The sequence below is a fragment of the Chlamydotis macqueenii genome, chromosome 20 (assembly GCF_036417535.1).
Source record: "Chlamydotis macqueenii isolate bChlMac1 chromosome 20, bChlMac1.mat, whole genome shotgun sequence".
In the NCBI taxonomy this organism is placed as follows: domain Eukaryota; kingdom Metazoa; phylum Chordata; class Aves; order Otidiformes; family Otididae; genus Chlamydotis; species Chlamydotis macqueenii.
Window position 1 is genome coordinate 7,277,554 of NC_141575.1, and position 25,424 is coordinate 7,302,977.

Genomic DNA, 25,424 nt, shown 5'->3' on the forward strand with positions numbered 1-25,424 from the left:
CAAAGTGTGGGGGGTGTTAATTTTTTAGCAAAAATGGAAGAGAAGTAATTACTAATGGGAACTTGTTCAGCTGTTTGGAATTAACTCATTTTCCCTATGAGGAAATCAGATTTTTGCCTTTAGAGGTTAGAAAGAGAATGCACAGATGGACAGTAAAATGGGGGGAGCAGAGGCAAGTCCCTGTTTATACCATTTAAATCTATATTTTTGCATAGGTCTCAAACCAGTGACACTGCCAGAGCATTTACCTTGGATCACATACAGCAGCATCCCCTTTTACACCATATTTTAAAGCACCCTGCATATTTTCCGAAGACTATTTAAGGAGTTATCTGGAATAAGCAGCTAAGAATAGTTTATCCTAGGATTGTATACAGCGGAGAAGATCTGTTAACCTTTCAGGCAGAAGTAATAACAATTCTAAGTCCTCTTGAGCACGTTCCTGGGAGATGAAACAACCTGAAGATTCAATTCCAAGGGCTCCTGTTCTGCCAAGACTGTGTGTGAGCTTTCCACCACCACGAGCTGCTCTTGAACGTACCCTCTAGCTCGAAGGAGTGTAGGCTAGGGGATAAAAAGCCACTCAGACACTTTCTCAGTAAGCCGTAGTATTTCCGATGAGCTCTTCGGCATACGTAGGGCCAAAATCTTCACAGCCTGATTTCCAAGGAAAATCACTGCAGTTAAACACGTGCCTGCCATCCAAATTCAGTGCCCTTCTTCTCTTCTGAGAGAACATCAGTGTGCTGATGTCTATTCAGTTTTATTTTTACTGCACTGTAATAGAAAATAATGGCTCCTTTTATTTCGCTATTGTATCCTGTGGTATAGGCAGCTGTTGAGTGCTCAGTACCATTTCACAACACACGCTACTCTGCTGCAAGAGACTGTTCAACTAAAAGGCCCAGGTTGAGCTTTTCAAATGGCATTATTTTACCCAAATAAATGTAATGTCCCATTCTTAAATTCCTTCCAAATTTTCAGCCTAAAATTCTTTGATAGTTTAGCCTGGCTCTGAATTTCCAATGAAATTAAAATTAAGGTGTTTGAGTATCAACTTGTCATTTGAAGAGCTGTAATCAGAGTAACTGAGTACTGAGTAGTCTTAAATAAATTCATCTACCCAGCAAACTATGGCATCATCTGTTCACCTCATTGGGTGGGAGACTGAAACAGAGACTTAGTCTGTCTTAACAGACCTTAAGTCTGTCGTAACAAAAGCACTTCAACTCAAGTCTTCCAAGTATCAAATATGTATGAGAATTAATATTAAGTGACAGAAAACAGAACAGTAAAGTCTCTATAAAAGATGAGTTCCTAAAAAGCTCTTACACATAAGCAATAATCTAGGTAGCTCTGAACAGGGTTCATAAATCCAGACCGCTGCTCGACTTGAGGAGGGAATTCAGCTGTTATTCAACTTTGGAGTCGGGCAGCTTGGCTCAAAGCCCATTTCGGTGCAGTTAGTTCAAATCCGTGCTTCACCATAGCCTGGGGCAGGCTTAAAACAGTGGAGGGAACTGGAGGGTGAACAGCTTGGTTTGGTGTTACTCCTAGCTGAAACTGATAGTTTCCAGGAGGAAATCTGGAACACCAGAAGCTCAGCTGCTGATCAAAAGCTCCTGAGTAAGACAGTCATCAAACTTCCAGGAAAATTTGGTGCAGGCTCTTCCAGAGTTAAACCAAATCACAGCAAAACAACAATAAAAAGGCTTAACCAAGAGGAGGGAAGAAGGGAGAAAGAATAGAGTCCCAGTATCCAGTTACAAAACATGTGATTATGAAAAACACAGGCTCTTGACAAAAGATGGAGCCTTTACCAGTGAATTCAATGAGACGCATAGCGTGTAATCCAGACAAAGGAAGGTCAGAAACCCATCTTGTTCCCAAAGATCAATGTGGTCTTATCCTAGTGAGAAGTGGCCACATCCTGCTGATGAAGTGACAGTGGGAAGTTCAGTCTGGCACGCAAGAAACTGCTGTAACCAAATCTGGGGCTTGTGCTAGACGTTTTAAATTGTACAGAGAAAAGGGCGTAGTTTGGCAGTAGTCCTAAAAATGGTGGAAAAAAAATAACTGATCTTGATGTGTTCCAACATGGTTAGCCCCGAATCTGTGATTACACCCACATTCTTGGCAGAGAAGGAAGATGCAGTGTGGTACAGTAAGATGAGCTGAGTAACAAAAGGTACAGGACAGCATCCGCCTCAGGAGCTGCTAGCTACACAAAATCTGAACAGGCAGGCCTTGCCAATTAATCCACGCACCAATGTGCAGGCCCCAATAACAGTCACCGTGCCCCAAAGCTACCCAGCCGTGTTTTATTAAGCCAGTCTAATATTCATTCCTCTTCTACTGCACCCAGCAGAACTACCCGTCTCCCACCAGCGCTCCCAGAAACAGCCCTCATTCCACAGAGAAACAACGCAAGAATTGCTTTGTAGTTCTACAGTTAATTGATTTAATTCAATTTCCCCGTCATATAGAGAAATTGGGATTTTCCTAACTATATTTATCATCAATCCATTAGTTTTGCTCCTCTTTCCTACGCACAGGATGGGACAATGCTGAGACCATTGAATTAAAAAAAACCCACAGCATGTATTACTATTTGCAAGCATGCCTGTTTACCCATCCACTTTAGCTCCCTTATAACTGCCAAAACAATCCAATCTAGTGACAAGCCAACTTGCATCTGAAAGCTTCCAACACGCTCACCAGAAATTCCATGGAAAATGTTACCATGGGACAGCAGTAGCCCAAAGCTCAGTGGCACAGAGCTCAGAACAATCCCTGAATGTGTTCTCCAAGCGAGCGGGGTTTTCCAAAGGTGACGGGTTTGTAATCTCCCTGGAATGTCTTTTACGTGAAGGATGCTACTTGAGAACTACGCTGTGCCATCTAGTTCATCTCGGTGACGTGCCTGGAGATGGGACCCTGCTCACAGAGGCGCTTTTATGTGTACTGCTTCACAGCCTGCAAAAATTAACAAAAGTGTAACTGTGCGCAGCTCCCCCATCCCTCCAGCATTCACACGGAGGGGAAAAAAAAAACCTCCAAACTCCTGCTAAATGCTAGAAAGTTTCAGTCAGAGGAATGACCACTCATTCAAAACTCACGTCTTGGGGTTTCACCATGTAAAGCAACTTTTTCTGCTCCTGACCTACAGATCCCACTCTGACCTCTGGCTTGCTGAAAAAATGAGCTAAATATTTGAAGTGAAGCCAAACAAACTGTTTCTTTAAACGCTTCTTTTCAGAAATTGGAAAATCTTCCTAATGGAATGAGGATACCAGGGAACCTCTACAGCTGACTAAGTTCTTGCTTGTTTTAGGAGGGAAGCCCTGCATTTTGAAGGAAAGGGAGATTTTTTGCAACCACAGACCAAATGTAACAGGGAGACGTTACACTGGGACCCTGCAATCTTTCAAGCTGCTAAGGTTCACAGGAGGATGGCAAGAGCTTCCCAAAGCACCAGGGAGTGCACACATATTCCCTTCACCCATCCATTTGGATTTCTCCTGCGTTTTTCAGAGAGGTTAAATAAAAGAAGAGCAATTGCAGCATGCCAGGCTTTATGTTGACAATTCTGCCTCTGACATGTTGCGCAGGCATGGGTAAGAAACTCCCCTTGTACCTGGGTCTGCTCACTTGTTAGAGAGGAAGATCGACTTTCAACAGGAGCTGGCTTCCTAAATCATTTAAGCGTTTTGGAAAGTCTGACCACAGTTCTTCTCTTGCTGTCCTGGGAGTGAAGCCAACAACCAGACTTCTGTCTGTCGCTTGCTGTCCCCTTCATGTCAGAAGGGGATAGATAACTAGGGTTTACATAGCATCTGGATGGCAGCTTTTAAGACTAAGTATTATGGGTTACAATACTTTTCTGCAGACCTGATTAAATTGTGGATAGTTTGCTCACCTAACTACACAAGCAAGGACTGCAAGGAGTCACGACTTGTGATCAACACAGACGTGCTGGCAAGAGCCCCTCAGGCAGACACCCTGGGAGTGAAGCTACTCGAGTCCTGCGTGAGGCAGGAGTAAGCTACAACGGCGCAGAAGTTATCGCCCCACCGGGAACCCGCTGTTGACAGTTACTTGTAGAGCTTGTTAGCACAGCTCTGCAGCAAAACCCAGCCCCGGTCACTGCCTCCCCACTGAACCCTGATGTTTGAAGAAATGCAAAGGTCATCAGCACGTACCTGAGTGCCACTGCTCATACACACAGCCATGGAAAAGCTGTTCCACTACGTGCCTGGCAAAGTGCTTTCACATCACAGAACCTGGGGAAACCCTTCATTGCTAGAATTGCCATGCCCTTCAAGAGGCACCTCAGATCCTTCACACTCGCCAAGGCACGTGGCATACTCTTTTAAGGAGAAGGGGCGTGGACAGATCTCTTGCTCATGCCTCAAATTCTTTAATGGAGAAATAAAAACTGAAAACCACCCTAGCTGGATACAGACACAGAGAAAACCTTCCTGTAAAGCACACACCCGATACAGCAATATCTGTACAGACTTGCAGAGCTCCTGAGAAAGTGCTACTCGCCGTCATTTCCACTCAGAACAGCAGCATTTTCAGTCCTTTCCCTTGGAGTCCCTTATGCAAAATGAGAAGAAGAAAGATGTGGCTTTCATTTATTATCTACCTCTGCATTCATAGTTGCAGAGAGTAGAGCACAGGTACAGCCCAAATCTGCCTCAGTGGGTCCCTGATGCTGAATGATAGGGTGTAACGTTAATTCCATGCTTCTAAAATAGGGAGGTTTTAAAAATCAAGGAATTGTAATTTTCAAGACTGCCACTATCCCCTCAGCTACCCTACCTTGGCTTGCACTTGAATGCTGAGACGTGTCCTGAACACAACCTCTTTCATGCCTTCACAAAGACTGGCATTTGTCACTGCAAACCAGGAGGCATTGCTTACACGGAAGAGCAGCATTCAGACTGTACGGGGAGGTCTAGCGATACTTATCTGCTGGAAACAAGGGGCCAGCACCAGGGATCAGCCAGCTTTTCTCACAAACTGTCACTGACCACAATCTCACCCTCAAAGCAAAAGCTGATCAGAGCCTTCGTTTCACCTTGACCAACAAAGGAGGGCGAAAGGGAAATAAAACAGAGACGTTACAGAATTCAAAGGAGTGGAAACACTGCGCCACACCAGCAATAGAGACATTTTATGGACTTCACAGCTACAGAAGGTCAGGAGTCAAATGCTGCGATGAGATTTTCAAATGAGCCAAGTAATTGTATAAGCATTAATAATGTAGAAATTACGCAAGCTGCAACAAGGGCAATTATGTCTCATGCTTTAGACCATAAACTGCATTGGTGACAAGGAGAAATCATTCCTTTTTCCTGGCATCCAGCACTGCAAAGTTGCATGAGACATTCACCTCCCCTCAGGAGCTGTGATCTTGGGCTGGATCCTCACGGGACACCTCAGGGGTGACCCATGGGCTGGGCTGGTGCTTTGTTTGAGGATCAGGTCCAACAGAGGTAGAACACAGCCCCTGCAGCGTTGCACATTTATTTTTAAGTGTCTCGTGCACAACAAAAGCAAAAGATGCAAGAATTCCCCTAAGCCTGTCCTAGTTTTTGGCAGCTCCTCTTCCTCACAATGAAATCCTTAAATCCCAAAGAGCCACAAGAAAAAAAATACTAGAAGACACACGTTGCAAAGTCAAAACAACTCATGAACAGAGCAGCTCTGTCTCCAGTGCTTCAGGCCAGACATTTACAGTGTGACCCTTTTGCCCCCTCCCAAAATTAGCACAGCCTCTTTGCAGAGGTCTGAGCCAAGCCAGGCTCAGCTGTGCTAGCACTTCCTAACTGGGAACTCTTTCCTGGGCTGATTCTCAGCACCTCTGGCAGGGACTGAGCTCAGAAATCCTTTGTTGCTTATTGTCTTCCAGGAGATCATCTTAAACGTAGGAGGGAGCATGCCACAGCTAGGGAATAACACAAAAACTCTGACATGGCTTCCACGATGCTTTTTTTTTTTTTTCTTCAGAAAACCTCAAGTTTTGGTAGGTACTAGAATTCAGATGTAGACCTGAAATTTGGTCTTTCCCAGCTGCATCCCCTGCCTGTGGTCTCCAGACAGAGCCTAGTTTGCACACCACAGGACTGTAAGAAGTAACACCAAACACCTCTCGTAAGGAACAGGTTGGGTAAGAACAAATGTTCAGCCTTAATGGAGATTTGCTACGATCTGCAAACTCTGGGCAATTTGCTGATGTGGTGGCTGCTCAGGTGTTTGTGAACTGAAGAAATCTGAGCTGTACAACCAGTCACACTGATGTTTCACTACAGAACACATCTAACATGGAATGGGTTGTCCTCTCTATAAAACACGTGAGCCTGGTGATATCCAAAGCCTTACACTTACGGCTCAAATCAGCGTTCAGGTCTGTTAATACCCACATGCACGCTGCAGGGGGTTCTGCAGACCTTTTGGGTTTTGCTGTTGCAGAAAGGAGGTGTGTTTATCTTTACTGGTTACTGCAAGATCTCACAGGACTGTAACAAGTGTCCTCAGGGAACGCACGGCCTTCTAGCTCTTGGCCTCTTGGTTGTTCTTTAAAGACATTACATGGGGTTGAGTTTTAGCCAAGTATGTGTGAGGAAATCTCCCTCTGCTGCCAGGCCAGGATGCTTCCTGGATCACGGATCCAAATATTCCCTCCTTCCAGCCTCAAACACTTGAATCTCTCGATTCCCAACCCACATCAGTTCAGCGCTCAGGAAATATGCTCCACGACCCTACCTTGTGGGACAGCACCTTGCTACCATCAAGATGGTGCCAAGTTAACTGCATCCAGGTCAGGCACGTTGCCCAGCTTTGGGAGACTACTTCTGCAGCTAGGCCAATGCAGAAAGCTTTTCTCACAGCTAGCTGCAACACTCGGCACCAGATGTTTCCTCAACATATCACTCAATGTTCAAAGATCTGCATCAGAATTTCATATAGAGAGGAAGAAATTCAGAAATCTATCATTGATTTTGTAGAACAGCTCAGACATTTTGCTCTAGGTCCTGAAAAGGAGTCAAAGAGCAGGTCTCAGTCTAAGGAACACAAAAGCTCATCCTTGTGTGTTGAGTCCTCGGTCCTAGACCATGGTCCTGCTAGTGAAGGCATAGTGACAGTGAAGGACCTCAAAGGAAGCAATTTGGGAAGCCGGAGAGAGTGAAGGACAGAAGAAAAAGCAGTTAAAGCTAATAATCGGCACTGAGTTTACAAGAAGGAATGGATATTGGCAACAAAAGGAGACAGAACTCATTATTCTGACAGCCATTTAGAAACATTCATCCCCAGCCTTTGCTGATGCCAAACCTTCGCTCAGGGAGGTCACAAATCACCAGTGTGGTCTCCTGAAAACCTTTAACGGGGAACGAGAGAAAGGAGGAAGACCAGACCTCAACAGCAGGGCTTGAAGGAACCATTGCTGATCCATAGGAACACACAACAACCCTTGGAACAGTAGGACAGGCAGACACAAGTACAAATGGAAAGAAACTGTTAAACCACTTACTCGGGAACCTCTCTTGCCAGGTGGTCCTGGTAAGCCCGGCAGACCTGGTGGACCCTAGAAAAATAAAAATAAGTATTAATGACAGTTCTGTACAGGATGGTGCTCCTGACACAGTATTTCAGGGAGATCCATAATACGACCATTGGGAGAAGACATGGAGAGAATGGTCAGTTATAACACCATGGCCAGAATTTCCCTTCAACGTATGCTATGACCATAAAGGGATAAAAGGCACGAGATCTGCAGAAGCATACATTTCCATAGAGCAGACAGAGCGTTCACATCTTTCTGCTGTGGACCGCATTCCTGTGATCACAGCTTCCAGTGCTGTAACACAGGGGTAACACCGCTGTCTCTCAGCTTCGGAGCTGCCTGCTACGTGCTAGCACACAGCAGAAGCGATGTGTTAGCACCTCGGCCAGGCAGGTGTGGTGTAATATACACCAGCTGAGGATGTCTCACTCTTGGTATTGTAGGTTCCTACATGAGTCACAACATAATCGCATCCCAGCACTTAATCTTTTCAAGCAGTGTGTTATAAAATGTAATAAAATTGGTGTCAACGTTGGAAATTCTTAACTACGGCTCTGTAATATAGGAGAGGTCAAACTCATACATGTTGGAGTAGAGAGGGTTCTTGGAAGAGCTTAAGAAGAAAGTGGAGATATCAGGTGCCCAGCTGTGCACTGATCTGAAACAGGTTAGGAAAAAAAAAATACTTAAACAGTGAGGTTTGAACTCCTTTGAATTTTTTTTTTCAATGGACTGGAGAATTCAGATTTCTGGAAAGCCATTTGCAACTCCTAATAACTCCTCAAAACTTCTTCTTCCCCCAAGCCAAACATGTCTAACAATAATAACTGTTAATTAAAATGTCTCCCAGAGGATTTATATTCTAGTAGCTTGTTACAAAAGACAAGTTTTCATTGCGTTCAGAGGAGGGAGAGATCCAGAGCAGCAGGCTGAAGGATGTTTGGAAGGCAGCCTGAGCTCTCCAACTGCGTGGCGGTCAGGAGAGCCGGTCCCGGGAGCAACGCTCCGCGGGGAAGATGGGTGGCATGGCGTGGAGCAGGTGCAGCGGAAGCCCTGCGGCCACACTCTGGCCCCAGCATGGCCTCGCTCCCTTCCGTCTGGGTCACCGCCATAGGGCCTCAACGTGCACCATCACCCCGCACGGAGCCTGCACTGCTGCGTAGAGAGTGCCAGGCAGGGCTGCTCAGGCCCTGCAGCCTATTACTGGCCCTGAGGAAGAATGAAAAGTTCACGATCTCTAAGGCAGGAGTCATCACGCGTGTGATTTAGTAACAAAAATAAACCCTGGAGATCCCTACCATACATCTCATGCCCAGGATAAGGTTTGGACACAGAAAGCTTGCCTGGAAAATATAGGTAACTGATAAATAAACATTCCTATAATATTACCAACCCTCCTGTACATAACCAGCAAATTAATTTGTATAAAAGCAATCTTTTAAATAAGACATCCAGACAAACTTAGTACAGTAGAAAAAAATCAGGGGAGGAGTAAACAACGCCCAGTGTAGGTCTCTGTGCTAATTTGTCAGGACATCAAATGATCATAACATTTTTTTTTTCCTGTAGTTAGTTCTATCTGTAGTAAAGATGACAAGAAAAGGATTGTTTTAAAGATCCTACACAGCATAGGATAGATAATGCCCAACGGTTAGACATGCAGGGATGGACTTCTACCACCGTATCCCTCACTGCTGCTGCCTGGCCTGGAGCCTTCCAGTCCCCATCGCCCGGGACACTTCGGCTGACCCCTCCGCAAGTTGCTCACTGCTGGCCTACACGGTATTACTGGTCCTTGTATTAACAGCCCTCATTGATACAGTTGACCCTCGTTTTAGCAATACACACAGCGTTTTAACCTGCCATTGTGCCAGCTCAGGGCCCCGTGCGTAATGCAATTATACAGCTGTGCAAATAGACACACGATTGTAGGGTTTTTTTAAGCCTCATGTATAATTGTGCTCCAGAATGCACGCTTTTATTAAAAAAATCCCCTTGCCCTTTTAGTTGGGAAGATAACTATCAAAACATGAATCCAACACGACTGATACAGTGACAGATAATAGAGTTTACCAAAGTCCTTACCCTCTTCTCCAACAAAACTCATCGCTGTTTACCCCTAGAAGGAGAAGATGCGTCTGAGAACTGCGTTCCACGTGTACCAGAATGGAGATGACCTTTTCCACCTTCCTGCTAACAGCAGCTGCACTTCTACTTGGCCACCTGAGTAAAAATGTTCTCCAAAAACATGGGCTGTTCAGAATAAACTGAACCTAACAAAAATAAAGAGAGAGTTCACACCTGCACTGGAGTGAGAATACAGAGTTAAGGGAAAGGCATTGAGCTGAGAAGAGCAACACAAAATCCAGGAGTCACTATCACTTAGCTTTCATTTAATTTGCCTTTCCTTCAGTGTTTTGATTTTTTTTTTCCCCTCTCCTGAAGCATAAGAGGAATAAGGGGACTGTAGGATAAGTGGCTGAAAGTTGACAGCTCCTGTGGTAACTGCATAACGCAAGAGGGTGACCACATACAAGTTAGAAGCAAGCCAAGGTGGAAGAGGACTGGGGTGGCTAGATGAACACATTGTTGTGAAACAAGACCACGTTCTAGTTTCTCACATGGTTCCTTAGCAGCTGGATTGGATGGGATGTGTATTGTGCCGTCCTAGTGACTCGTTTCTCCTCTGCCCTGTGCCCTGTACATTTACCTCCGTATCACCCAGCTCGAGTTCTCGACCACGTCAGACAGCCGGCTTTGCCTGGCGAGAGCAATACTGAAACACGCACCAAGAAAAACACACATCCGCACAGGGCAGCCAGAGAAGAACAAGACTGGATCAAGGCCCAGCTACTGACAGATGATGGACGCAATCCCACTTAAAACGTAAGGCTCTGAGACATGGAGAGTAACAGACGTCTGTCAGAGCCACCACGCAGTGAGTCACTAGCGTCCACCGGAGTAATGCCCACCCAGTCCCTGCGCTCACCGGAGACATCTCCATCCTCACCCCCAGCGCAGGGAAGAGTTAGACTGATCACACAGGGCCTACGCAGACCTTTCCACTGTACCCTTTAGAGCATCCCTGGGGAATTCCATAGGGAGCAGAGGGAAGTGCTCAGAGAGGCAGGAAGGTTTCCTTTTCCTGGCGCCTGGAGGAAGAGATCACGTCTCTGCCCCTGCCCTCCCATTGCAGGGATGCCCATGAGGTCGGCAAAGCTGGCAGCATCCTGCAGCGAGCTGCCGTTCCTAGCGTTTGGGTTCTTGTCTCTGGCTTCTTGCCTGCTCCTCTCTGCAAACCGACGGCAGAGAACACACACCCTGTTATCGCACAAAGCAAAACGGGAGATCAAGGAGAAACATGGCAGCAGCAGATACTGTCTCTCTCTTCTCAAGCCAAACAGCTGAACCAGCCTGAACAGCTCTGTGAAGCAGCTAATGGCAGCCACATAAAAGTTTAACCCTTCTCTGTTTCCCACGGTAGCGTTAGCAACCACGACTGATCCCACCAAATGATTACAGGATTTATTCTAAGCTGCTGCTGGGAAACTCTCTGGCACAAAGAGGACTTTTTTCTTCGCTTTTTGAGCTTCAAATTGCAAAGGCAAAATTAAGCTACGTTGTCTGAAAATGAAATATGTCGGACCCTGAGGACAAGAGAAACCTCACCGTTTCTGCTTGCTGCTGAGATCAGCCGGTTTGTACCCCCACCTCTCCCACAGCGTGACCCTCCTGGCAGAGCCTCCTCCACCCACCGCGGTGCCGCTGGCAGCTCCGTGCCTTCAGATCTCACAACCTGAGCAAGGCTGAACCTGTTCAGAGAGGGCTTCAAGGAGAGCACAACCGCTACAGGAACTGGTACTGGTGATTTGGGAAATGACTCGCTTCCTTCTCAATGACTACGGAACCAACGTGCCGAGACAGCAAAGCGTTCCTGCCATCGTCTCCCCAGGGGCAAGCGTCAGCCTAGGAGCAAACAGCTGACGATGACGCAGGATGCGATTCAGCTCGTATTCCAGTGCACAAAGACAGACTGAGACGTCGATATTTCAGGGTCTCTCCAACGTACCCCTGCGCAGTGTTAGTGGCACAGTTCTCCTTCACCCAGAAACAGTTGTGATGCAGAGGTGGGTACCTCGCACGAGGAGAAACACTGCAATGACATTCTTCTTTCTCAGATGCTAGTGCATCTGGTAAAAGCCAACTCAAAAGGGAATTGAGGAAATGTATCAAAAGCTTCTCCCCGCTTTGGCATCAAGTTCTGAGCAGTGATGTTGCTCCTGCAGACAAAGAACCTGTCTTGTTTTCTTCCTGGAAGAAGACATATTTCACATGCAAGGCCACTGCCACAAACCTACCGTTTAGCCTCCTACATCTGGAAAGCAGAAGCATGGAGGGACTGAGCAGGTACAGCACAGGAATTAAAAATCCCCGGCTCACAAGAACAGAAAAGGAGAAGACATCAACTTCCAAAGACAAGCCAACTCCTCACCTCACCGCCTTTGCCAGGCACCGTGCAGAGAGGGGTAGAGGATCTAAACTAAAAGCCGGCTTGAAGTACTGCCTAAAACAAATCTGCAATTTTGGGGAAAAAAAAAAATCCAGCACTTCAGTTACTTTCTTCTCCAAGGCATGCTTATCGTATTAAATTTGGACACATCTGAGTTTCAACTAGTCTAAAAAGAAAAAGCCCTCATAATTCTGGCAGGAACCAAGATGTTGGTGGAAAGCCAGTCTTGTAATACGATTTCCGCAATAGACGCAGATGTTTATGCTGGGTCTGTACGACACCTATCACAGCAAAGTCCTTGTCCACAATTGGATTCCTAAGAGAATGGCAGCACAATACATAGCAAAATAGCAGCGTTCCAGCTTGATGAAAGCAGCTTTTCTAAAGACATTTCAGGAACAGTCTCTGCGTAAGGCACTTCAGACTCTCAAGTGATCTCAGACCTCAGAAGGAATCTGAAGGGGCATGAAGAAATAGAGGGATTTATAAAAATACCTGTATATATTTATACAATACATCCCTACATGCTCTGCAGCGCATTTATCTCAATCACACTTCCAACAACTGCTCTTCAAAGTGAACTTGGTTTTACACAAATAGAACTCCGATGCTTAGTCATTTGCCTGCAAGAAGATTTCCCTTTGGGGATAGTTCTGGTTAAATTCGCAAAAAATTATGATCCAACTCAGTGAGTGAGGCTAAAACTTTTCCCATGTATTATACAAAACGTGTGATCTCTTTTTTTTTCTTTTAATATGACTCATTCATTAAGAGACATTCAAACACATTGTGTGTTCCTTAATTTATCATAGGCTGTCAGTTTGAGTAGCCTTTTCTAGTATGGGGAAGACTGGAAATAGGCACTTCATATTTTATCAGCGTTCCCAATCACCTCTCTCTCCCCGACCCGCTGATTGAATTGGCAAGGATTGCTTCTTTATGAAAGGAGCCGGGCTCCAAGACAAACCGCTCGTGCGGAAGGTGGCAGCTGGAGCAGTCTAGACTGGGGACGCGCTCAGAAACACATCTGCCTTTGACAGGAGGCCTCTTGCCAGCGTAACACCACACCTCTGGCCGGGGGCTCAAACACTGGGCTCCTGGCCGCACGCCACGTCGCGCCGATGGAAACTGGAGGCTGCTGGCACACGTGCCTGAGGACTCTCCCAACTGGGATACTCGGGGAGTCCTTTGAAATGCGCTCCCTCCCCGCTCCTCTTGTGTTGCTCAGTGCTTCCACAGCCTCTTAGCGAACTTGGGTATGGTTTTCTTGCTCTAAAAATAGCCCTCAGACACTAGCCAAAGAAGTTCATATGGGCTTTCTGTTTGCAGGGGCAAAAAAAGCTGTGGAATTACAGCCTTATTCTATAGGAGCAGACAGGTCCCCACCTTGGGATACGCTGTGTAGGACCCAGCTGGAGCCCAGGGAGTGCCAGGGCAATGGGTTTGCTGGAGCTTTCCCGTGTAACGCAGGGCACGCACATCCCAGCTGGCACTGCTGACGGGCAGGGGAGAGGGCGACAGCCCCCTCAATCTCCCCATCAAACCTGCTGGTATAGACAACCAGACCATACCCCATCCACCAAAGGATACAAAACACCTATCGCATCACAGCCTTGCAAAGGCTTGACGTGCTGGCAACAAAAGACTATTTTCCATATTATGTTTCTTTCATGGATGTCCAAGCAGCTCGCAGCCACACGCGGGGGTCAGGTCGCTCTACGTGCTGAGCTAAGGCCCGCCTGGCCCCGCGTGGGGACGGGCGACCTCGAGCGAGGCTTGGCGGAGGTGCTGCGGGCAGCCGCGGGAATGATTCAGAGGGACACTGGCCAGCTGCTGAGTCAGTGCTGAGTTTCTGACTTCGCATGATGTTTGGGTGTTCTTTTCGCTATTTCCCCCCTCCAAAAGAAATGTAGAGCCGAGATCCCAAATGCTTGTGGTTATTAATGGTTCCCAAGAAATTTTTCTTTTTTAAGAGCATATTATCCTCCCCCTCCTCTACCCGCCCAGAAAACCCCAACATTCCTGAAGAATTAATGCTCTGCCATGAGTTGCCTGTGGGACGCAGCGTCTCCATTTCCTGTTGCGCAGCACCGTGGTGGTCTTTCAGGACAGATTAATCCACGGAGCACGCTGCTGTTTACTGCTAGCCCCTTGCTTGCACTCCTCCAACCACACGGACACCTCTCTCAATTGTGGGGAAGGGGTCCTTCTGCACAGCTATGATTATGCCAGTTATCTTGGTAGCATTCCCAAACCAGAATTGCATAGACCACAGAGCCTGAGTCATCGCTGCCTCGCACCCTGGCTGTCAATTGCATCCTAATTTTGGGATGATGAGGATGAGATGGTCCTTTCTAAGTGGAGAGCCACCCAGGCAGGGTGCTGTTGGCCGCCAGCCTGCCTCTCTCTGTCCATAAATCATTGCTCAGCCCTTGCTGAAAAGGTAGGAGGCAGTTTCCCATTCATACTTCTCTGCCCAGCGTGACGGTCTTCTTGACGAGACCTGGTATCGGGCAACACAACTGGGAAAACGAATTACTCATCTTATCCTCGCACCCGTGCGCCAGACTCTGTGAATGACGTTCCCAGCCCATCACCTGCCCTGTCCAGGGAAAGCGCCGAGCTGCACTGACCTCATCAGAAACGTCTGCCCAACAGCACGAGGACGGCGCCAGGTAATTACTCAAGCACGGAGCATTTATCAGCACTTGTTCTGAAACATGCTGCTCTGGCCATCGAAGTGCTACATTAATTTCCCAACATGTCATCCCCATTCCGGTCTTTTCTCCTCTTTCTCTTCCCACGTCAGAGACATCCGATGAAGTATGGTACAGAGATCTGCGAGTGAGTCACAGGAGCTATCAAGCCCTGCACGGCAGCCAGCTCGTCGAGCCATAACCTTTTCCTCCCAAAGTGCTGACTTTGTTTCCAGCAGTCAGAGAGGATAAGGCCAGACAGAGCCTCAAAACGTTCTCCTTTGCCTCGACTCAGGGCTCCAGTTGTTCTCAGACAGGATGGAAAAACCCTGCCATCTCTTCCCTCAGCCCTCCACAGCCTGAATCTGTTTCTTTGCTGTGAATCACAGCTGAGAGGGATTTTTCCACTCCAGGTCAATAATAAGCTCTTTACATTGCAGGGGGAAGTGGGGACTTGGAGCCTGGTCACCCTCATGACACTTGCAGGGCAAGAAGGGGAAAAGGTCAGGATTTCACTGGGCTCAGAGCAGGACACGCAGGTTTACCCCGTACAGGTAAGCAGTGTGGTAAGAGACGTCCACAATTGCTGAATTTCTCCTTTTGGAAATATGCATAAAATGACTCCCTGCAGATAAAATCGCTGAAGCTCATCCTGTCTACGCAGGGATTTAGCAAAACTCCTCCACGTACAAAAACTACAACATGGATGCGTGCCAGCAAAGTCAGGCTGCCCACGCTGCATCCCCCTGCTCGGGGCAGCCCCTTCCCCTCGCCCAGAGATAGGAACCTTCCAACAAAATACATCCTTCAGTGAGTCCCCACCCGAATTACAAGGACAGAAATCACCACGCTGCTTTGAAACGGGACGAGCACCCATGGAGGCGTTGGCAAACACAGCCATTTCACGTCGGTGTTACTTGCAACAATGCGCAGCACATCTGCAGACACAAGTGCTGCTGGTTGTGTTCCTCAAGCTAGTCTCAGTATTTCCATTGTAAACCCTTCTTTCACTATTTTAAGAAGTCAGCTGTAAAAATTTGCTCTAGGCTGGAACTTGGCAACTAAAGACTGTGTCTGGGAGAAACTTATTTTACGTGTACAACCCCTCTCTCGTATACACGATACAGCAAAAGGCTTGGGTTGGAACACCAAATCCTCCAAAAAAAGATTCTGTTTGCATTCTTGCATTTGGAGGAGAAAAAAAAAAAATTAAAAAAAAGCTAGCAGATAATTAGTGTGGCCTGACTGCTTTTAGCATTACAAAATGTGTGTATGCTTTTACAATAGCCAAGATATACACCCTGAGAGCGGGTGTTGTGTGTGGAATGCAGGAGTTAAATTTATGAAGGAAACTTCATGTTTTAAGTGTGGGCTATGAGAAATAAAAAAACCCTAAAATTTATACCACAAAAATAGAGCAGAGTTTGTTTAAGAAAAAAAAAAATCCTCAAGCAATCTCTGTACTTGCATTTGCTGAAAAAAGAACACTTTTCTGGAAATGTGAATTTTGGGTAAAAAAACCCAAATTAATCATGAGGATTCAGAAATAGTTAATTTCTGGCATGTTTTTGTGGCACCTGAGTTTTCTTTGGAAGGTGACCAGCAGTTCTGTCCTCTTGGCCCTGAGTAAAACCAGGGGGGTGGAACAGAGCCCCAGCTTGGCCATGGAAATTTTAACCAGCAACTTGTAGGAAGGAAGGTGGGATTTTTTTTTTTTTTCTTCCCTTTTCTTAAAACTACCATTAAGCAGCAACTTTAGTCACAAAGTTTTAAGGGGCATCCACCACCACAGAGCACTCATGTTTACACTAAGATATATGCTAAAATTATAAAATAAAGCTTTATAGAAACTCTTGTAGGTTATGGTCAGCTGAGCTGCGACCGGGACAGTTAGCGTTAAGACCCTGAACTTACCTGAGGTCCTCTCTCTCCTTTCATTCCTGGATATCCCAGTAAAAACGGAAACGGAGTAGGTCCGAGGGGGTCAAAGATTTGATAGCCATCAGTGGCAGCTGGGGTTGTGAGGTTGAAGGCCTGTGCCCTGGCTCTGGAAACGGGACGGGCAGACCCCAGGGGCGGTTTGGTGTACACCAGAGGGACGTTACTGGGATCCACTTTCCTGGTGGGGGACGGCACGTGCTTCTTTGGAACGGGCCCATTGGTTGGATTCTGTGGGGTTTGCTTTAGAGTGACAAAGTGGACATTGCTGGTTGTGTTGTCAGTCATCCTCCTCATTGGCTTTACAGTACTGGGTGCTTCAGAGGGCTCAATGGTCGGTTTTTGGTTGATCGTCTTTTTGGTCTCTTGCTTGGACTCCTTCCTGCTGGCTGTCGCAGGGCTCTGGCTTGTTGGTGGGGCCTTTTTGGCAGTGGGAAGGGGAGTTTTCTCCATGTGTGTGCTGGCAGTGGGCCAAGATGCCCTGAGGGTCGTCCCTGTCCCCCGAGGGAGTGAACGGGTGGATGGCTGCATTTCAGTACTTGATGGAACAGGAGATGAGGCCACTGTGACCTTTGTGACTTTGGTTGTCAGTCTTGGCAGTGATGGTGGGGATGATACCAATGCGATGGTTGTTGCAGCTGAGCCCCGAGTCTTGAGAGGTGCAGTGACCCTGCCGAACTCCACGGATGCGGCAGCAGTGGTCAGGTTTTTCAGACCCTGCAGCGAGGGCTCCATATGCTGTGGGGTACTTGGGGAGGCACTGGGATCCCTGGGCAGGAGGGGGATGAGGGGGGGCAGGTTTGGCCGGTAGGTATCTGCTTGCCTGCACTGTTTTTTCAGGTATTTACAGTAATGATGAGCTGCCTTGGCGGAAGGATAAATATCGAACTGGCAGATGGCTCCTTCAAACTGCACGGAGTGCTGGTTTATCTTCCCAAAGAGGAAAGATCCATGTGGATCCAATGCCTCGTCCTTTTTAAAATGCAAATCCGCATGTACTCTGCGCTTCCCACAAGAAGTAAATAAAGTGACTGTCTGGCCACGGATATTGATGGCCATATTGTGCCACTGGCCATCATGGACATTGTAATCAAAATATACAGAGCGCTTGTGGCCCACATACACGATGATCTTCCCAGGCACAAACTGGACCCCCAGCTGCAGTTTTTTCTTTTTGCTCTTGACAGCAAAGAGAAAAGCATTGTTGATGCGGTGGGAGCAGAGGCTCAGCACCAGGAGCAGGTCAGTGCTGCAGCCTGCGGGGAGGATGGTGCTGATCGGTGCTTCGACGCGTGCTCGCTGAGTGAAGATGACCCCTGATTTGAAAGGAATGACTCCTTGAGGAACTGTACGTGATGAGGACCACCCGCTCGATGGCCTTTTCCCTGACAGGCCCAGTCTTTGAAGAACATCCACATCTGAAAGGGAAGCACAAAGAAAATGTGAGGTGTTGGGCAACCCAGGGGCTGGACAGGGATCAAACAAGTCCATGCAAAAAGGCAACAGGATGCAGGAAACCCCAGCCATCTCCTCACACGTATACATTCAGATAATCAGAATGGAGAGCACATAGCATTTCTGCACATTACGTGAGGAGCAAGTGCATGCCCAACTTGGTCACCAGCAACTGCCAAAACTCATCAGCTCCATGGTACATCTGCCTAGCTATCCTGTCCCACCAGAGACCAGCTCCAGATGTTCTGGAGGGAGCTGATCTCACTACAAGGAAATTTCCCACTGAGCACCAATAGTCCACTTCTCTGGGATTTAATTCTGAGTACTGACCACACAGTTGGAAAGGAATTTGAACAACAGACTGAGTTGGGATTGCAAAATTTTATATTCCCAGAAGGCAACGAACAGAACTTTCAAAGGGAGCAAAAGCCTTGTATGTGTCTTCCTCCAAATTAGTAAGAAGCAGCTTTTGATCTTTGAGACTCTGGAGAGTTTAGGGAAGTGAAGGTGCCTCCCAGCATGAAAAAAATTGCACCTAGATTTCACTGCACCGCTTAAGGTTCTCAACAGCAGTACTTTTTTTTCCCCCAGTGGATCATCTTACAGCCTTAAATTATTTTAATAGGTTGGAGGAACCAGACTGGGTTTGTGAAGAGCTGAGAAGTTAATTATGGCTGCCACCGAGCAGCAGAGGCAAGACTCGCCTCCAGCATTTGTCACCCAGGAGCTCGGTGCCTCGTTCAAGAGAGGATGAGAGGAACTGCTGTCCAGAGGCACCTTTCTCCACCAACTCCAGGAGAAGTCTGCAATGGACGGACAAGCAGAATTCTCTGGTTTCTGGCCCCGAGGTCTAACAGGAGTCACACACAGCCCGGAGTCCAAGGCAACAGCAACACAAACCGGAGCCAGCTGGCGGCAGGTCTCAGCTGAACTACTTCACTGGAGAAGATGCTGAGGTCTATGGGAGAGAAGCTGCAAAGGTAAATGTGCCCAGACCTGAAAGAGATGCTCATGCACCCAAAAGCTTGTTCTCTTACTCCAGCTTGAACATTTGGTCTAATAAAAGATGTTACCTACAGGGTATAGACAGATAAAGGTGAGGCTATAGCGATTACCACTGTTGAAAGTCAGCTAAGATAACTATTTCCTTCCCTCTTCTCTGCCCAAATGAAGTCCCCGTTACTCCATGACCAGCCAACTCTGGTACTGAAGTGCTCTTTGGGGAAGCTAGCGTGGGCTGTATAATCCAAACGCTGATCTCGCCAGGTAAGAATTTAACAATCAGAAATGCTGCAGTGCCAATCATGGCTGCACCTCAGCTAACACCATGGGATTGCAGCTTTCCTGGATTAAAAGGAAAAGTAAATCAAAGGTTGTCCAAGGGAAAAAAACAAGCTTGTTCTCTGAAGGGTCTTGGAATTTGGCCTCTTTCATCCCTAACTATTAAATATTCAGCATAATACCCAAAATTTGGAGAACTGGCATTAAGAGAGATCCTCAGTGCTGGCCAGAAGGGCTGTAGACTCAAGCCAGTCCGAGGCCTGCAACGTTGCTGGCTAGGAAGGGAGGAGAATAACGAGAAAAATCTCTGTTCCTTGACTTTGGCAAAAACCTTGGCCATTTTTGTATGTAATAACAAGTCAATCAATATTTACTTTGTCTGAGCTCAGCTTTATTCTTACCTCCCTTTTTTAAGGCAGCTTGACTCATTTTCTAGCAGAGGCTACCCTGGAGAAGATGTGTCGGATACGATGGGTTGGAAGTTTTCCCACTCTGCGCAGAGGGGATAATCTACTGCACAGCATGTGCAAGCGTTAACGATGGGACTCCTCCCATCCTATGAAGTCCTTGGTCCTGCACTGTTTTTTCTGCCATATTGCCCAACGGGGCTGTCCCTCAGCAAAGGTAGAGCCTTCCTCTCTCTGCACCGAATGGAGGAATCACAGCAGTATTTCCATACCAGACAACCTCCAGAGCCCATGAAATAGTAAAGGCTAAAGCCTGGCTCTAGCAAAGTCAAGTGGGACCCCTGCCACAGACTTCAAAGGCATCAGGATTTAGCCCTAAGGAAATAAATTTACCACTTCAACTAGGAGCCAGACTCCAGCTTCCAATTTCTACATGTATTTTTAGGTTCCCTCCCAGAGACAGATAGCGATGTGTCTCTACTAGGCAGAGAAGCTTTACACTCCAGGAGCTATTCATTTGGTGGCTGCTCTGCAAAGACGTAAGGATGTTTCCCTACTCAGAGGATGCCGCTGCTGTTTGCAATACCAATCCAACTGCCTCGTTAGCAACTGCATCCAACAGTGCTTAAGAAAAAGGGAAAAAAAGCACAACCCAACCACTCCTTTCCCTCAAAACCCACTGAGATAGAGCCAAATTCTAGATGCCTACGCAAAACCTGATTAAAAGAGACCGCATGCAGGACACGTATGTGGATTTTCCAGCAGCAGGTCCAGGTACACAGCTTCGGACTCCTGCGCACCCAGCCCGTCTGCCTCTCCATCCCATGCCGACCGCCCTGGGCGGCTGGCGGGGCGCATCCCCCGGGATGACGGGATGTCATCAACTAACAGAAAATGTAAGGTAATTTTGGCTTCCTTAAGTAGCTCCAAGTTTAGCAAAGCATTTTTTCCCATTCAAATTTTTTCCTCTGTAGATTTTTCCATCAAAACACATTATTTAAAAAAACATTCACTTCGAGCTGCCTGGTCCCAGGTGCCTGGAAGCTAGTTACAACATTCCTGTAGCAACATTTGAGCAACTGGGAAAAAATTTTCTAGCAGACTCTGTGCATGAGGTGAGATACACAAGAGATTCCTGAACAATCACACGATCATCTCCGAAAGAGGGGATAAAACCTTTGATTGCTCTCCTTCCCATCTCTTTCTTTCCCTCCCCCTTTCCCCATGCAAAAAGCTTTGTAAGAAAAAGAAGCCAAAAAGGCAGGAGAGAAATAACTTGCAGCTTCCCAGATTCCAGCAGCTGAGATGTGATGCCCACAACTAAAACTGGGTTGAATAAACACTACATTTCCAAAAGTTACTGCCCAGACCCTTAGTCAGTGCACATCAGATGAACTCACTAACCTCATGATCTTCTGGATTTGTAACAATGACTAAAAAAATCACGCTCTGCGCTCCCTCATTTTCCAGCGTGCAGGGAGACCCCTAAGCCTTACAGTAATAACTGCAGTGTTTTCAAAACCTCATGGCATTGCCTTAATTTCATCCGCACACCGATGTACGAGCGTTATTGCTTTTCTAAATCTCACGTTTGAAAATCCTGAGTGACAATACCTCGAAGTCGCCAGTGTTTCCTTACAGCCTTTGCTTCCTTGCAATTTGTAGCTTTCAGGTACCCAGAAAAAGAGCCCGTCTCTGATTGTGCAGAAACCAAGCAAAATTTTAAAAATTCTTTTATCACAGAGAAAGTATCTCAGAAGTGAGTGATCTACCACACTAAGGTAATACAATAAGAGCAAAGTAAAAGAGTTCCTTTAGATTGGTGGTAACAATCAAAAGACATGGCACCATCCCATAATTATCAAGGGAGTAAAATGATGGATAGAGATGAATCTAAACAGCGCATTAAAATCTACTTGAAAAAAAGGAGATGCCAAGACACAGGATTTGTTCTGCCTCTTTATGAGCTGACATAAAACTCGCTCTGAAAACTGCTTAACTAAGTAATTCAGCCAGATGTTCACCTCTTTCGCATTGAAGCAGAATTCGGAAAATATTACATTTTTTCAAAATTGCTGATGGCAGGGATGTATTTCTTCCCCCCCCCCCCCCCCGTAAAAAGTGCTCCACGGGCTGACTTACAGCTGAGCATGGACCAACTTTCTATTTTTCCTTCATGTTTTGGAGACTGAGAGGAGAGCCCTGGAGCCTGCTAGTCCACTTAGTGGTCTGCTGATTGCAGAGGAAGCTGTTCAGTTCCAGCACACACTCGTGTAAAGCATCCATGTGGAAGAGGTGCTGCTATTTTAAGAGGAGATGGCTCCTTTACAAACAGATGTTACAGAGATGCTCAGCACACACTATCAACTGTAAAAGATGAATTTATTTTTATTTTTGTTGACTTTAAAGCTTTCTATCTTTGTGGGGTCACTGATTATTGTATTCCAACCTTTTGTCCTGTCCCCAGCAGCACTGGGAGGGGGTGCCTGGAGGAGTAAAGACAGGGTGATCATAGAATCATAGAATGGTTTGGGTTGGAAGGGACCTTCAAAGCCCATCCAGTCCAACCCCCCTGCCAGGAGCAGGGACATCTCCAACCAGAGCAGGTTGCTGAGAGCCCCGTCCAACCTGGCCTGGAATGTTTCCAGGGATGGGGCACCCACCACCCCTCTGGGCAACCTCTTCCAGTGCTCCACCACCCTCAGTGTAAAAAATTTTTTTCTAATCTAAATCTACCTCCTTCTATTTTGAAACCATTACCCCTTGTCCCGTGACAACAGGCCCTGCTGAAGAGTCTCTCCCCATCTTTCCTGTGATGGTGTATGATCACACCCTATAGCACAGGGACTGAGCTACACATGGTCATTCTACTATCAACCACCGTTGTGGGATTTTTCTTCCTTAAATTTGCTTTTACTTTCAGAACTCGCATCGTTTCTGCGTGCATAACATCCTATGTGCCTGCAGAGGCAGGACTGGGTTGCATTCAAGTCAAGGAAAATCTCAGCTGCCAGAGACGCTGTAATTCCTTAATGCCCCAGCCTCAAGGGGCACTTTCTAAAAGCAGCTAAGTACTAGCAAGTGCAGTTAGATGCCAGTGACGTTTTAGACACAAAGTGCTCCATTCCCACCAGCTCCACCAGACAGGCAGGCACTTCTGGAAATCCTACGGGGGACGTAATCACCTGTAAAAAACTGGTTCTTTCGCCAGCTGTTAACTGCGTCTTCTACATCATCAGTACTGCAATGATCAGCAATAAAGTCATTTAATTCCATGCACAAGGCTCAGTTATTATTAAATGATGGTCCTAAACTGATACCAAAGCACTTAGCTTTTACTTTAGTTGAAAGAGGAGAGAGAGAAAAAAAAAAAAAAAAAAAGAAATGTAATTTACCTTCAGAATTTCCCTGTGTGAATCCCAGGAACCAGGTAAAACACAATACAGTCCAGAGAAAGCAGAATCCCCTAAAATTGGAAGAGAAGAAAAAATAATGAGTTTCTACAACAGTAGCAACAAAAACTAGTGTCCCATTAAGGGTCTTCTCCTTGATCACAACTCTAGCGAAGTCAGTGGCAGCATCTACATGTCTCTGGAAAATGGAGAACGGGCACTCAGCAGAACAGTCCTTGCTTATGACTGAGATTTCGTTTTGCTACTTGAATCTAAAGCCCACTGAATTCAGGGGAAGGTTTTCCCACTGGTATTAGGGGCTGTTGGTTAAGTCTTGAACAAGGACCAGCCCAATGTTTCGAGATGCAGGGTCATCAGTGCCAGGTCAGCCGTCCCTTCCCTACTGCTGCTCTTTGTCCCTCGCCCTGTCTAGGACAGAAACAGCAGAAATGCAAGAGGATGCAGAAATAATTCAAAACTGGAAGGTCAAAAGACATGCCAGGAGTGCATATCTGTGACGACATGGGTAGAGCATTCCTGCATCTCAGCAAGCAAATTTGGAGTCCTGTTGCTCTATGAGATGCTTAAAAATATTGTAGACATACAACACCCTATGTAGATCTATCCCTCTGTTTACACCCGGACTCAAAGATGGGGGGCAGCTTCTAACCACTCAGCATCCTATGCTGTTGCCACTAATGACTTTCTCATTAGCTTGCTACAGCAGGAAACTTTAGAAAGTGAGAGCTGCAGGCTCCCAAGTGCAGCGCGCTGCTGGACCCTCTCATGCCTGAGAGGGAACTGGACAAACCTTTCTGTTAGCGAAACGTGAAGCCTTGAAGTGCCATTGAAAAGAGCAGCAGAGAGGAAACTTTGACCAGAAAGGTAGCTGAAGGCTCCCTTCCCCCACTAACTTCCCTGATTTGTAGCCAAATAACGAGCACAGGAAACTCCTTGGTTAAGCTCACTTAAAACTGTCAGTGGAAAGTCTGTAGATTGAATTCCTGCATCTCCTAGACATGGTATTTAACAGCTTGATCAGCAAGGGCTGCTGGAGGAACAGAGAGAAAAATGTGCGCTACAGAAACTCCTCAGCCAGAGGAAAGCGGCATGGGACGTCCACAGGTTGTTCCTCACTTCAGCCAAGCCGGTGGGAACGCTGGGATATGCAAAGCCATGCCAAAGTGCAGCTTGCTCCTCTCTCCAGATCTGGCACGCACAAACTGTTTATCAAACGGGATTAGAGACCACTCTTCTCCTGACATCCAGTCTCAGCTTCAGCGCAAGAAACATCCTCCGAGACAATGTAATACCCTGGGCCAGATCCTCATCTAGTGCAGGAGGCCCTTTCCCACAGCTAAAATGAAGCCACAGTGATTTACACATCAGTGGGGAAACCTGGCCTTGAACGTACAAATCCATGCAGGAATCCAGCCACTAACTAATATTTTAAGGCTTGAAGGGACAAAATACTGGAGCAGCCCCGCATCGGCTGGGAAACAAATGAGATGAACCTCATCATTCTGTGCTGTTTCCATTACCCTGACACTGGGCTGCACATTCCAGGAGCTCTGGGGTTGCTTTAGTTTGTGCATGAGGGAACAGCAGCTTGGGATAGCCAAATCACGGTATTCTTTCGCCATATACTAACCAGGAAACCCTCACTACGCTCAAGAGATCTCCAGCTGGAGAGACGTGGTTGTTTCCCGCCCACTGCATCCCACAGGACACAGCTCTCGGGCTGAAGACCAGAGAGAGCTGTTGTCCCAGTTCATTCGGGGGAGGCAGGAAGGGAAGGAGAATAGGATGGTTCTTCAAGTCTTTTTATGATTCTAGAAGAGGCTAAAATCCACTTCACGGAAAGACCTGCCTTTCTGCGCTCACCTCCAACGGAACAACGGAGTTTTAAGATGTAGACAATTCCACACATGCATGCAAAGACCTTGCTGGGTATCAGCAGCTGGGCTTGACACGTCCGATGAGAGCACAGGAAGACACAGGGTGACCAACATGACATGAACTCCAAGGGCAGCAGGAGTCCCAAGCGTTCAGAACATCCTTTCTCTGGTGAGGATCAGATTTGTACAGCCATATAAAAACACTGGTGCACACAATGCACCTCACTGAAGTCCAGCTCTTTTTTGGAGGGGTACCTTCACAAACCAGATTTGC

The 25,424-nt window shown here is 46.8% G+C and overlaps 1 protein-coding gene across 1 annotated transcript in view; it reads right to left on the reverse strand.

Annotated features, from left to right (window-relative positions):
- Positions 1-25,424, reverse strand: part of LOC104482988 (uncharacterized) — a 156,036-nt gene that overhangs the window by 123,639 nt on the left and 6,973 nt on the right. The window contains exons 2-4 of the mRNA XM_086763516.1: positions 23,256-23,326; positions 16,694-18,135; positions 7,541-7,594 (exon numbers count right to left, since the gene is read on the reverse strand). Of these exons, the coding sequence (XP_086619642.1) occupies positions 7,541-7,594; positions 16,694-18,135; positions 23,256-23,326 (1,567 nt within the window). The remainder of the gene's footprint in view (positions 1-7,540; positions 7,595-16,693; positions 18,136-23,255; positions 23,327-25,424) is intronic.